Below are 14551 nucleotides of genomic sequence, written 5' to 3'. Positions count from 1 at the left end.
AAGATAAAACCCTTCTTTAGGGTCAGAGAAGTAACAGAATAAAGGAGAGATGAAAAGAAAATAAAGCCCGTTGCTGTGGAGTTGATGCTAACGCACACTGATTCTGTAGGACAGAGGAGAGCTGCCCCAGAGGATTTCCAAGATTGCCGTCTTTTTGGAAGCAGACTGCCACACCTTTCCCCCATTGAGTGGCTGTTGGGTTCAAACTACTGACCTAACATTAGCAGCCAAGAACATAACCCCTATGCCTCCAGGAGCCCTAAAAAGAAGATCCAGGGGTCAAAAGGAGGGAGAGGTCAGAGCAGTTGGCAAGGCTTTGATAAGTGTGGTGGAGCATTTGTGGGCGCTCAGCCGTCCTCCCACATCTTCCTGTTGCTCGATGCTGCTGAGTACGTTCTCACTCACAGAGGCTCCAAGCAGCAGAGCGAAACACTCTGGCCCGAAATGTCATTTAGGAATCCACAAGTTCACAGGAACCGATAGCATGTACCTGTGTTCGAATCCACCGGCTGCTCCTTGGGAGAAAGATGGGGAAGTGCCCTCTGTAGTGGTCCGTGCCCGGGGTCCCCTCTGTAGTGGTCCGTGCCCGGGACCCCCTTTGTAGTGGTCCGTGCCCGTGAGCCCATGGGGCAGTTCTGCTCTCTCCTGGGACCTCACTGGGGGTTGCAACTGACTTGCTGGCCATGGGTTTGGTGTTGCTTGCTTGTGTTGCTTGTTTGGGTTGGTTTTAGGAAGCTTATTTTTTTCCATTGGCTTTATTTTTCTTGTCCCCAAGTGTAACCCACTCCATGCGTGAAAGTAAAACATAACATTAGTGGATCTAAAAACCGTGGAACCTTTGACATTCTGTTCTTTATTTTCGTAGACCACTCATTTCCGTTTTCTCATTTAAAACTGTTTCCCACCGGGATTTACTTTTGTCCTCCTTGCGGGAAATATTATCTCCCCTGTACAGCAACCATTCAAATGGGGCGATTGCTTCTGCCCACCACCAGTGCATTCTGGGTACTTTTTTGGTGTGTGTGGGTGTTTTGAAAATAAGTGAAAAGGCCGTTGTTTATGGCTTTACTTATTGCTTTGTCAGCATTTTCCCAGCATTCCAGCAGCAGAATGGTCGGTGTAGAACACCCAGGGATGTGTCCCTAGCAAGCCAAAACTGCGCACTGCCATCGAGTGGATGCCGACCCATAGCAGCCCAGTGGGCAGAGCAAACTGCCGCTGGAGTTAGTGAGACTGCAGCTCTTTGAGAGGGGAGGAATCCCATCCCTCCCCCCATCACTACAACCACCGCAGTTTCTGTTCTCAGCTTCTTATCGAACTCTGTCGAAACTTAGGTATGAACAAACGAATCCCATTTACCTATATCTTGGAGGCATATGGAGTTCTACGTGTTGTGTCCATGCATACTCTGTTACTGTACCTCTCCAAGTAACCTCAGGTCGAGGGGATGTGGCATGAGGGAAGGTAACTGTGAATGAGCCAGGCTCCAGCTCTGGGGTGCTCCTCCAATTTCTTTATGATTCGTCTGCCTCCCCAAATTCTGCTCATCACTGCTCCCATGCGAGCGCGACGTCTGCCCATCATTTCCTAGGGGGTGGAGGAAGGAGCCAGGCACTCTGCAACTGTCCCTCAGGTGCAAGACAGCCCCTTCAGGCGGGGCTTTCTGCCCTTTGACAGAGTCACGCTTGCCCTTGTGTCTTCTCAGCTGATAGAGGTACAGGCTGAATACCACAGGAAGTCACTGACGCTGCTGCAGGCCGTGCTGCCACAGATACAAGCACAGCAGGGTAAGTTGCGGGTGGGGGCCTGGGAGCCTGCTTTCCACCCCAGGCACGGTGAACTTCCTTTATTGTATTCACCCTAATGCGTTGCCTCACACCCCACATGGACCACAGATCCCTAGGTAAGCATCTGGATCAGGCAGCATAGCAGGCCAGTCATTGTCCTTGCCCTTGCCCTCCCCTGCCCTCCTACCATGGCTCCCACTGCGAAAACAGAGACTCAGCTGTACCTCCATTTCCGAAGTTTGTTTCCTGGCTGCCATCAAGCGGTTTCTGACTCCTAGTGGGCCTTCGTAGGCTTTCCTAGACTGTAAATCTTTCTGGAAGCAGACAGCCTCATCTTTCTCCGATGGAACGACTGGGGGTGGGGTGGTGTTGACCTCCTGACTTTGAGGTGAGCAGCCTAATGCCTCACTCGCAGCGTCAGAGTGTCTAAGTGACGCGTGCAGAGATGGGCTCCTGAAGGCGGAACCTGGCTGCGCCGGCTCACCCCTTCTTGTTGCTCCCGTCAGAGGCCTGGGTGGAAAAGCCGTCCTTTGGGAAGCCCCTGGAGGAGCACCTCGCCATCAGCGGCCGGGAGATCGCCTTCCCCATCGAGGCCTGTGTGACGATGCTCCTGGAGTGCGGGATGCAGGAGGAGGTAGGTGGCTTCTTTCACGAGACAGCCCCCCCAGATTCTCTCCTCCCCCTTGCCACGTCACTCCTGTCGTCTCTTACCCTGCCCCTCACAAATCCAAACACGGTAGCCACAGCACAGCTCCCTTCCTCCCAGAGCCTGCCCTCCGCCCGTTGATGGGGAACGGAGGCCTCTCGGACGTGTTTGGGTGGGTGGCCATGAGGAACGGGGAGCCACCCTCCATTCTGTCGTCAGGACTTGGGAGTCCCCGGGTGGTACAAACAGTACACACATTCTGCAGCTGACTGAATGGTTGGCTATTAAGTCCACCCACAGGTGCTCGGGGACAAGGTGGGTGCTCTGCTTCCACAAAACCCAGTCATGGGCCAAGGGCTCAATAGAAAGTAAATGTCTAGAAAATAATGATGGCAGCCTATGTACACACATGCTTGATACAATTGATGTGTGGATTGTTGTAAGAGCCCCAATAAAGTGATCTTTTAATAAAAAAAAAACATGGACGATCTTATGGAGCACAATCCTCCTTGGATACACATGGGATCACCATGAGTTGGAGTTTCTTATTTTGTAGCCTAATACATATTTTTTTAATTTTAAAAATAGACCTTTTTGACAATAACTCTTCTAAAGCCCTAGAAATATGATTGATGAGCGACATTAGAAGGTACTTTGTAAGAGCCACATGTGAACGGGGTCTATGAGAAGTTGGCTATTGCTGTTCTTATTGCTGTGTAAATCTTTTCCTAGGAGCTTGCTCTCATTATTGACTTCTTATAAAGGCTATTTAAAAATCCTCATCTGCCTTTTATCTAATCAATCAATCAATCCTTATTTAGAGCTTGCTCTGCGTGCATTACTGAGCAGAGTTGGAAATAGTATGAGATAGTGGGGCTCAGAGATTTACTTGGAGAGCTAAGCCTGGAAACTTGTTAAACAAATTTGGTTAATTGGATCTGGAGGAGAAAACAAAGGGACCGGAAGTTCTGGGGAAACACGGGAGAGGAAGGGGGCGGTCTGAAGGAAGGGGGACTGTCAACCAACCCAGGGACACGGGAACAACAAGTGATCAAAAACTGATGGCGAGGAGGGTAGAGCATGCCAGGTGGGGGGCTTGATCCAGGGCAGTGTAGCCGACAGGAGTGACTGAAACTAGAAGGAAGGCCAAACAGGATGGTGGGACAAGACGAAAGTAAAAGGAAAGAGAGGAAAGAGCTGTGAGGCAAACAACATCTATAGGAGTCTAAATACAGACGTGTGCATATGTAAGTATATTTATATATAATGACAGGGAAATAGATCTATCATATATATCAGAGTAACCTGACCTGAATATCAGCCGAGTCACCTAATTTTACTACAAAAACTTTGTGAAAATGTGCTGAAAAACCTGGCTTATACATGAGTGTATATTGTATGCACTTTCTATATGTTAAGTATTAAGATAGCAGACAGACATTGGACCTCTACTCAAGTACTCCCTCAACACAAGAACGTTTTGTTCTAATACCTGGCATTCTGTGATGCTCACCTTCCCGACACAATCACTGAAGACAAAATGGGTGCATAAGCAAATATGGTGAAGAAAGCTGAGGGTGCCAACCTATCAAAAGATAACTGGGGTCTTAAAGGCTTGAAAGTAAACAAGCAGTATGAGACATGAAAAAATAATAATTCTCAAGGGTTCATTAGGGGGGAGGGTGGGAGAGGGAGGGGAGAAATGAGGAGCTGATACCAAGGGCTAAAGTAGAAAGAACATGTTTTGAAAATCATGATGGCAGCATGTGTACAAATGTGCTTCATACAGTGGATGGATGGATGGCTTGTGATAAGAGCTGTATGAGCCCCTAATAGAATTATTTTTTAAAATTTGTTTAATCGGAAATAGCATAAGTCTTTTGCCCCCTATAACTGAAGCAAACTAAATGCTGCAGAAAGGAGGGCCAGTGGGCATTCAAATTATGTTGACTGCCTTCCATACCGAAGAACTGACTCGGGACCCCTTTCTGACCTTCTCGGGCTATACAAAGGAGAAGGGGAATCCAACTCCACTTCTGCCCAAGGATGATGCGGATGAGGCCGAGATTAGGGATGTCTTCACCCTAGTCGGACACCAGCTGCCCTTCCCATAGCACACTGTGATGATGGCCGCCCAGAACTCACAGGCGGGGCTCGCAGCCGTCAGGTTTATTAGGGGAGCTGCTGGGGTTGGTGGCCATGTGTCCGTTCCAGCTCAGGGTGACCCTGTGTGCAACAGAAGCAGACGCCAGGCCTGCTCATCCACACGGCTCTTGTGCTCGGGACCATCGTTGCAGCCACTGCGTCGGCACATCTTGTTGAAGCCTTGCCTCCTCTTTGCTGCCCCTCTGCTCTACCTAGCATGATGCCTTTCTCCAGGGACTGGGCTCTGCTCACAACAAGTACGTGAGGCGAACCCTCACCATCTTTTCCTCCTAGGGCCATCATGGCTGTACTTCTTCCCAGAAAGACCTGTTTGTTCTGTTGGCAGTCCCCGGGACTGCCGCTGTTCTTTGCCAGAGCCATCATCCAAACGCATCACATGCTTCTCAGGTCATTGGCAGTGCGTCAGGTGCACCTTCATCCTTAAAGGAACATTCTCGCTCTTGCGTTTCAACACTTGAAAGCGCTTTTGTGCAGCAGGTTTACCCAATACAGTGCATCGTGTACTCTCTTGACCGCTGGTTCCGTGAGCACCGATTGTAGATCCAAGCAAGATGAAATCCTTGACAACTTCAGTCTTTTCCCCTCTATCATGATGTTGTTATTTTATTCCAGTTGTGAGGATTTCGGTTTCTGTACATTGGGTTATGATCCACATTAAAGGCTGGGATCCTTGACCTTCACCACCAAGGGCGTCAAGCCCTCACTTTCAGCAGGCAAGGTGTGTCCTCTGCATGTCACAGGTTGTTCATAAAAGCTTACTCTGACGCCGACGCCTCATCCTACTTCATAGAATCCAGCATACCGATTGAACAAGTGTGCTGAGAGGATACAACCCTGACACACAACGGTCCAGATTTTAAACCACGCAGTATTTTCTGTCTCTGTCGATATAATTGCCTCTTGAGCCATGCACAGGTTCCACATGAGCACAAATAAATGTTCTGTAAATCCCATTCTTCTCAAGGCTACCCATAGTTTGACACTGGATCACAACAAAGACACGATGGATTAGGGAAGCTAGTGTGCCACGGAATGTTAAGGATACAGTTCTTTTGTCTGCAGCACCTCTTCTCAGCCACGCTGGCAGGCATGTCTCTCTCACTCGGCTACATGGTTCCTTGGCCTTTGCCCTTTTCACGGAAGCGTTACAAAGCTCCTTCAGCTCTGATAAATGCGCTCTGCAAGCCAGCCTCCTGCCCAGATGCACTTGCCTTTAATCATGCTTCTTCCGCTCTGCCTCCTGGTGTCAGTGCTGTGGCTTCTGGAGCCTCTGCTGTCTCTTAGACCTCAGGAAGGGGTCTCACATATGCCCCCTGGGAGCTTTTCTTTCACGATGGCAGTGGGGTTTCTCTTCCTGCCTTCCTGCTTCGAAATCGCTCTCTTCTACCCCAAAGAACGATGAAACGGAGCCGTCCTCGGCTTGGCATTCCCTTCACCTTCCTTACACTCCCCCCTGCCCCTGAGAGCGGTGGTGGGCAGGGCCGGGCACATCGGACTGCTAACCACAGTGAGTCAGCAGTTGGAGCCACCAGCTACCCCACAGGAGGAAGGTGAGGCTTTCTACCTCCATAGAGAGCTACCCCAAGGGGCAGTTCCTCTCTGCCCTATCGGTCCTCTGTGAGTCCGTGAGTTTGAGGGATCCCGTCATTGGACGGGCTTTACAAAGACTGGCTAGAAGAGCCGTATCCGCTCATTTTACTTCACAAAGTCAGGAGGTAGTGCACTGGCCGGGTGTGCTCCAGAAGAGAAGCCCAGCGTTCTGCATCTGTGAGGACCACAAGGACGAACACCCTGCGGGGCAGTCCAGTCTGTAACACCAGGGGTTGCCAGGAGTCGGCATCGATGGCATCTGGTTTTTGGAGGGTGTTTTTTTTAAAGTCCCCTCCACACACATACACATTAGATCCCCTTTGGACACTGAGTTTGCACCAGGGATGGGAAGGGATGTTATTCTGACCGCTCTTACCGTGCCAGGCGTGTCCGTTCCCTAGTGCTGTCATAACCAGAAGGCTCAAAGGAGGTGGCCCTAAGGAACAGGAATGTGCCTTCTCACGGTTCTGGAGGCTCGGGGCCCACCTCAGACCTCAGCCACGCCATCCCTCTCTGGCCTCTCTAGTTCCCGGCAGTCCTTGCTCTTGCTCTTTTCCGCACAGGGTGCCTGTGTCCAGCACTCTGTGTGTCTTCTGTTCTGTTTCCTTGCTTTTTAAAGACACTGTTCAGAAGCGATGGAGTGTAGGACTCACCTGGAACCCTGGTGATGCTGTGGCTTTGGTGTTAGGTTGTCAACTGCAAGGTTGGAGGTTCAAAACCACTCGCTACTCCATAGGAGTAGGTTGAGGCTGTCTGCTCCCGTAAAGGTTGTCTTGGAAACTCTAGAAGGGTCACTATGAGTCAGAATCAACTCAATAGCAACCAGCTTTCACTCTGCTTCCTGTTCCCCTCTTGCCTCCGGCCTCGTGGATGAGTCTTCTAGTGTGTCTCCAGCATCTCCTTTCCACTACCAAAGAAAGCCCCCGTTTCCACCAGGGGCACACTGAGCGGTGTACCCCCTGGGACTGAGGCGATTCTGACAACAACGGAATATGACAACTTCATAGGGGACACAGCTCTGCTTCTGGCCCCAGGCCGTTTTCATGGATGTTATCCATTGACACGCGAGATAGATCCATCCACATGAGATTATCAATTGACACGTGAGAGTAAGTCTATGAAATTGCTTCATGGAGGAAGATGAACTGGCCCTTTTCTGTGCCCCCCTCCCCCCTTAACGTTACGTAAAATGTTAAATATCTAAAAATAAACGAATGAACCTCATCATCCATCTTATTTATGATGGATACTCTTTTTCACTCGCATCCATTCTCTGTCCTCCCAGCCTCAGTATTTGAACCTGGATGTTCTATTACCTCATTTGTAAATTCTGGGGCATATGTCTCTAAAGGATAAGCAATGTTTTAAAGAGACAGAGGAACCTGTGATAGCCAGAATGTAGTGGGCATGTCTTGGTTGTTTGTTTTTTAGGGGGCGTGTGCTTTGAGCGGTCGGTCTCACCACTTGCTTACTCCTTGTTTAGTTGAGCGCACCTTTTCGGAGGGTGCCCGCTCTACACAGGTTCAGACTCTCGGGTTTTACTGCAGTCGCACTGGTCCACTTAAAAACAGCGAGATCGATGCCGCCACATGTCTGGCTCATGTACGTTGGTTCTTCAGTGGACTCTGATCTGGGCCTCTCGCGCTTCTGTTTCTGTCCATTTCAGGGCTTCTGCCTCTCCACTGACCTCACTCTGCCCTGCTTCCTCCCCTGCTCTTGCTGCTAGCCGCTGTTGTGTCACCGCTGCCGCAGTGACCCGTCTGTGTACGAGGGCATGTGAAACAGTGCCTGTCCGTGCTCACAGTGCTGTGCCTGAACTCCGTCTTCCTCTCTCTCTCTGGCCTGCTACCAGGAACCTGGTCTCTCCTGATACCATAGTCACAGTGTGTTGGATGGAGTCCGCATCCTCGCGCGAAGGGGCATTCTGCCTGTCCTTCCTTCGAGGCAGACTGGTGGGTTTGGGCAGTCCATGGTACTCTCGGTAGTCTCCGACAGTACCATCATTCAAATGCACCGATTCTTCAGTCTTCCTTATGCAGCGTCCGACTCTCATGTACATACAAAGTGATTGAAACTACGGAGCCCTGAGTCAGGCACCCCACCCGGAGTCGCCAGAGTGCCATCTCTGCCCTTCGGCATGAAATCGGGCGTGTGCAGTGGATTTGCGCAGCAGCGCAGTGTGTTGTGTGTGCTTTGACCGGATGCTTTCAGAAGTGTGGGTTGTGGGTCCGAGAAGAATGAAGCCCTCGACAACTTCAGTCCTCCTTTTCCTCACCACCTCCCTTCTTTCTGAGCAGCAGAGATGCTCGGGGGTCTCCTCGCCTGGGGCGCAGGGAGCAGCGAAGATCTTCCTTCAGCGCTGCTGCCATCTTACAGCTTTTCCCTGCGTTTTGGTTTTTAAAGTTACTGCATTTCTTCAAACAACACATCTTCTGCTTCTGTTTCCTCATCACAGCTTACTTACTGCTCTTATCCATACAGCGTTCCTTCTAGCCTCCGTATCAGCCCTGGATATTTTGAAGGAAATCCCAGCTAATATCTTACTTAATTTGTCAATACTGTCCTAAGCAATCCTCAAGAACCCCTGATTGACGAAACCGATGACGCAGTCCAGCTTTCTTGAGCAGGGTACTCAAGAGACTCCTCTGTAAGCCTAGGATTCATCCATCCCTCTGGGCAACTCGCTCTCGCTCTGTCTGCGTCCTGTTCCCCTCTGGCCGCCAACCTCTGTGGATTAGTTTTCCAGGGCTGCCGTACCAGAGCACCACAGAGCAGCAGGCGTTCAATTTGCTCTGGAGGCTGGGAGTACAAATCAGAGTCCTGGCAAGACCACGCTCGCTCTGAAGACTCTAGGGGGAGATTCATCCTTGGCTGCTAGCTGTATCTCATCTCTCTCTGCCCTGTCTCCGTGTATCTGTGTTCCTTCCATGTCCGTCTCTGTGTCTTCTCCTCTTTCTAGAAAGACATCTGCCCCACCCAGTATAATCTCCTAAAAACTGACTGATGAAATCTGCAAAGACCCTATTTCCAAACAAGGCTATGTTCACAGGTCCTGGAGATTAGGATTTTAACATATTGGACGTGGTGGAGAGAAAGATGTAATTATGTCATTCAATCCACAACCCACTCAGTAACATTACCACTACTACTAGTGCGTGCACATGCGTGTACGCACGCACGCACACACACACACACACACACACACACACACACACCATATAAACCATAATTTCCCAGACTCAATTGTCCTACTGCACTCGTCAGAAAAAAACAACAACTTCCACAGCACCCCCTTAGCAATTAAACAATTGAGTGCTGTAGCCTGTAATCCAGGGAAAGGACAGGTATCTCCTTTTGCAGCCTCCCTGGACTGCTCCAGCGCCCTTCAGGGTGCGGTCTCCCACTGTGGGAAACACCTCTATAGACCTGTTTGGATGCAGCTGATTAGACTCCGAAGGCTGACCAGGTGTCAGCCAAATTCACAACATATCTTAAATGTATATAAATAAAAACTCTTGACTGTCCAAGGTTTGCTTATCCTACAAATGATGTGCCAGTGGCATGGGCCACACTAGTCCCCAAAGCTTGGGAACACAACAGTGGGCAGGCCCCAGTGCCTACTCTCCACCCTCCAGCTTCTAGCTGGACAAGGCAGCATTAGGAAGCAGGGAGCTTCAATATTGGATGGCGGCGGTAGTAAGCAACATGCACCTAGGAGGTTTCTAGAGGAGAGGCGTGGGTGGGGAGGCTGCCTGTTTGTTTTGCTTCTGCACCTGTACATTACAGGGTGTCCACTCACCCTTCCATCTTGTCGGTAGGGACTCTTCCGAGTTGCTCCTTCTGCCTCCAAACTGAAGAAGCTGAAAGCTGCCCTGGACTGCTGTGTGGTGGACGTTCAGGAGTATTCGGCGGACCCCCATGCTATTGCAGGTGGGTCTGCTGCAGTGTGGAGGCTCCGAAGGACAGGGTGAGCACGAGCCGAGTGGCTGTGAATCAGGGACACTTGAGCCAGAGGTTCCTCTGCATGCTTCTGATGTGTCTGTGTAGGGCCCAGAATCAGACCCCTCGAAGAGAGCCCTTATGGGATGCGGAGGGGATGGTGGGAATAAGCGTGGGGAGTCAAGGAGACATCATCGCGGTCCCACGGCCCGAGTGTCTTCAGACCCGTTCCTGGGGGAACCCATCTCCGATCTTGCCGTATGGTAAACGTCCCAGGCCCATGCTGGCAGGTGTGTCACGGCCACTGTCATCTTTCTGCCCAGGTGCTCTGAAGTCTTACCTCCGAGAACTGCCAGAACCGCTCATGACCTTTGAACTCTACGACGAGTGGATCCAGGCTTCCAAGTGAGTGCATCAAATTGCAGTGAGTCACGGGTCTGGTGTAGTGGGCGATGCTTTGGACTGAACCGAAAGTTCAGAAGCTCAAAACCCCCCTGTGGGGGAAAGATGAACTTTCGACTCCTGTCAAGAGTTAGAGGGTTTTAATCTGCCCGACAGAGTCACTAAAAGTCAGAATTGACGCAAGGGCAGCGAGCGTGGAAGGTTTTGTGGGGGGAGCTTAGTGGAAAGTACTGTCGACATCATAAAACATGAAGCCTCTGCTTTGGCCATTTTCTCTCTTGGAATTTTGTCGCTGAGAAATGCCTGCACATGTGCCAAAGAGGAATGTTGTAGTTGTCATTGCTGTTGACTGCCATGACATTGTTCCCTGAGGAATCGTGAAACAAATGCTGCGCTGTCCTGAACCATCTCCGTGGTTGATTAGAGACTGGACCGTGGTGATCCACAGGGATTTGCCCGGGTCATTTTTGAAAGTAGGTTGCCAGGCCTGTCTTCCTCGTTTGTTTTTGTCTGGAACCTACTGAAATAGGTTTGCTCCTCATAGCAGCAAGCACGCTTCTCCTGACCGCTTGGTGGTGGCTGCCCTTGAAGTGTGTTGACTGAGAATAAAGCTGCCAACAAAGAGGCGTGCACAGGGCTATTTGGAATAACAGAAGCCTCCACGTCCCAGCAGGTTCAGGAGGACGGTGGTGGGAAGTGACTTAGAATACAGTGTGTCTACAGTGGTAGACTGTACAGCAATGGAATACAGATAAAACTACCACTAACATGAAACTATTTGGAGTGTTTATGGTGGAGTGAAAAGAAGCAGTTGGCAAGGACACAGACAAGGGTAAGTCAAAAGCATCGCTGCAAGATCATAGAAACCTTTATGAAACAAAAGTGTCAAAATGTCAGGCTGTTGTTTCTTAGCACTGCGTCCATCGCACCCCTTTCCTCAAGGAGAACTGCACTCTTTGGTGGGTGACACACAGCTGGGCGGCAGGTTGCCGTCCTCTAAGAGGGAGGGGAGCCAGAAGAAATCCAAAGGGACCAGACTGGGGCTGTGGGTTGAAGAGGGCCAGTTTTTCCCAATGACCTTCTTTCAGACCGCAGAGGAGATGGCGCAGGGAGAACCTTTCATGAGAGCAGGTCTGGAGGGAGGAACTCAGCTGGGTACCGGGAAAGGAAATTATTCCAAGAGATTGCAAGTCATGGGATTTGGTGGTGAAGAGCAGACTGCCTCACTTCTCAGAAAGAACCCTGGAGAATGTCTCTCATGCTGACCCATCGACTTCCCTAAGAACGGTGATTGGCCCTAAATAAGCCAGGCTTAGGACTTGTAGCTAGCTTCTTAATGAAGTGTTAGGACTGCTGTGTTTTAGACAATAGAGACTCTGTGACTTAAGTAGCTGGCTGAATAGGTGCTGTTCTTATGGCTCATGAGGAAAGTGTGTGTTGAGTTCAGTAATGATGTTAATAATGATAATGATCACTACCATTGCCTTGACTGTTTATAAGGGCTTGGCAGTGTTCTGGGCTCATTATAGATTTTTTTTTGTAGCTCATTTGGTTCTCAGAACAACCCAGTCAGGTGGGTTGTTTTGCTCCCACGATTTCATAGATGGGGAATTTGAGGCACACATGTACCACAAACATGACTGGGAAGAAGGACAGTGGTGGGAGTCCTCTTCCCACCATGGGCAAAATCTCCTTCCATTCTCATTCCATTCACCTCATGTGTAGCCCTGCCCCTGGGACAGGAGAGATTGGTGTGTTGAGGTTTTGTGGAGACTCTACACTAAGATTGACTGATGCACAAGTCCTGGTGATTGGCTTTTGCAGATTAGCCAATGAGAGAGCCCATGGCTTCCAGTGGCCCACCCTACACTCGATCATGGGCATGATGCAGCCCCCAGAAGCATTCGTTTTGTTCTGTCGCTATGAGTCAGCTATGAGTCCAGGTCACGAGTCAAGGCAAAACCAGGATCGATGTCCCGGGAATCTGGTCCCAGAGCCCCTGCTCTTAACCAGAGCGTTCCCGCCGCTCTAGAATAAGACGTTGGTCCTAAAAGTGAAGTCAACGGAAAAGATACCGAACGCTGCTGTCTGTTTAACTACTGAAGATATTCGTCACCTTGGGCAATAGACTAGACAATGACAGAGCAGTTCGGTGTTTCCAGTCCCTTCTGAGAGACATGAGCTTCCAGATCACTTGTAAAGATGTGTCTTGGTTAGGAAATAGGGCTGACCCGGATGCCTTCAAGAGGTCAGTGTGTTTTAGCCAAGGACTTATTTCTGTCCTTGGCATACGCATGTCGTAGCTGAAGCCTCCCAGGAATGCTGCTGCTGTTTGTTGTTAAAGCACGCGTCGCCAAGTGGAAGACACTGTGCTTAGAGCAGTGGTTTCCCATTCTGTGTGTGCATCAGCATTTCCCAGAACGCTTTTCAACTACGGGGATGCTTGCACCATTATTTCAGTGACCGATTTACTTGGTCTGGGCTCTTTTCTTCAAACCTCCCAAGGCCACTGGCTTGATAGCCGTTGACCTGGTGAAGGAGCTGGCTGTTACAGAAGGCGCACCCCAGCGTTCACAGGGGTGTATGTATGCTTCAGGCTAGCTCAGCCGTGAGTGGCACATCCAGGAGCTAGAGACAGAGCCTGGGAAGCAGCAAGGCTACAGTTGGAGCTTACTGGGACAGTGCAAGATGGCCTTAAAGTTCAAAGGACACCCCCGGGCACACCAGATTAATCCAGCGCTTCCAAGCCTGGGTACTGCAGAGTAACAACAGCCACAACAGACGTACAGCCTCAGGCATTCTGGCTGATGGAAACCCCATGCGTGTCTGAGTTTCAGCTGTACTCCACAGGGTCTTCAGTGGCTGGTGTTTAGAACTAGATCACCAGGTATTTCTTCCAAGGTACCTCGGGGTGGACTTGAACCTTTAGCCTCTCTGTTCTACACCAAGCAGGTGAACCATCTGCATCACCTAGGAGGGATCTTGCAGAAGAAAGATTCGGAATTTTCCTGAGTCTGAGAGATGACTTAAAGAGAATACAAGAAGAACCGGGGCTGCAGATCGACAGGAAGGAAAGAAAGGGATGGAAGAAAGGAGAGGAAGGAGAGAGGGAGGAAAGGCAGGCAGGAAGGAATAATACATAGAATGAACTGGGGCGTCCAATCAGAGGATAAAAACACTTGAGACCTTCGAACTAGCTGTCCCTCTGAGTGTAACTGCTCGCCAAACTTGGCTTGGCCACAAGTGCAGCCTCTTGAGAGAGGCCCTTCTCTGACAATCCATGATCCAGCCCATTCCCCGTCGATGGGAAGATATTGTCCACACAGACAATCTAAATGGCCATCACCTGAAGAGCAAACAGCAAAGCCTGATACACAGGAGGAGCCTTCACACTGTTTGTAGAAAACATGGAAATAGAAGGTAATGGAATTTTCCCACAAAATTTTGAAGCGCGCTTGTACCAACAAGGACGTTTATTCTGCTGCCAAGAGAACTCTTGGTATATGCTATATATATACCTTGTAGACACATGTCAGTCACAAAGCACAAATACTATACTCCCCTGTAGGGGAACTATATAAAATGGGCAAATGTAGAGAGACCTGTGTTTATTAGTTACCAAGGATGAGAGAGGGAGGGGGAGGGGGACCCACTCTTTAGGGGAACTGATCTTCCAACAAGAACCAAGTCAATGTTGTTGCCCTGTCCGTGTGAAGCATGCTGAAATGGCCCGTGTTTGGTTTTGTACATGAGGAGGCTTGTGTATGGAAATTATTCATGATCTTTTCAGTCTATTTTCTACGAACTTTTGGAAGTCCCCAGATGTGTATATACACAAGTGTGTATGTGGAGCTTGGTTGGCACTGTCAGGGAAGCCTTGGGCTGCTAGCCAAAAAGTTAGAGGTTCAAGCCCACTGACTGCCTGTGTTAGGGTTCTCTAGAGAGATAAAACCAAATTGCTGATAATTTAATATATTTATTTATAAAGATAATTAGATATATAACAAGAAATGAACTGTTA

At 49.8% G+C, this 14551-nt stretch overlaps 1 protein-coding gene across 1 annotated transcript in view; it reads left to right on the top strand.

The window, feature by feature from the left end:
• ARHGAP44 (Rho GTPase activating protein 44) overlaps nt 1-14551 on the top strand; it is a 111450-nt gene that overhangs the window by 64876 nt on the left and 32023 nt on the right. The window contains exons 8-11 of the mRNA XM_013008221.3: nt 1706-1787; nt 2294-2421; nt 10008-10119; nt 10452-10533. Coding sequence (XP_012863675.2) covers nt 1706-1787; nt 2294-2421; nt 10008-10119; nt 10452-10533 — 404 coding nt within the window. The remainder of the gene's footprint in view (nt 1-1705; nt 1788-2293; nt 2422-10007; nt 10120-10451; nt 10534-14551) is intronic.

This window comes from Echinops telfairi, unplaced genomic scaffold, assembly GCF_000313985.2.
Source record: "Echinops telfairi isolate 266 unplaced genomic scaffold, ASM31398v2 ScPeMD7_2010;HRSCAF=2546, whole genome shotgun sequence".
In the NCBI taxonomy this organism is placed as follows: domain Eukaryota; kingdom Metazoa; phylum Chordata; class Mammalia; order Afrosoricida; family Tenrecidae; genus Echinops; species Echinops telfairi.
This window is presented reverse-complemented; position numbering and strand designations above follow the sequence as displayed.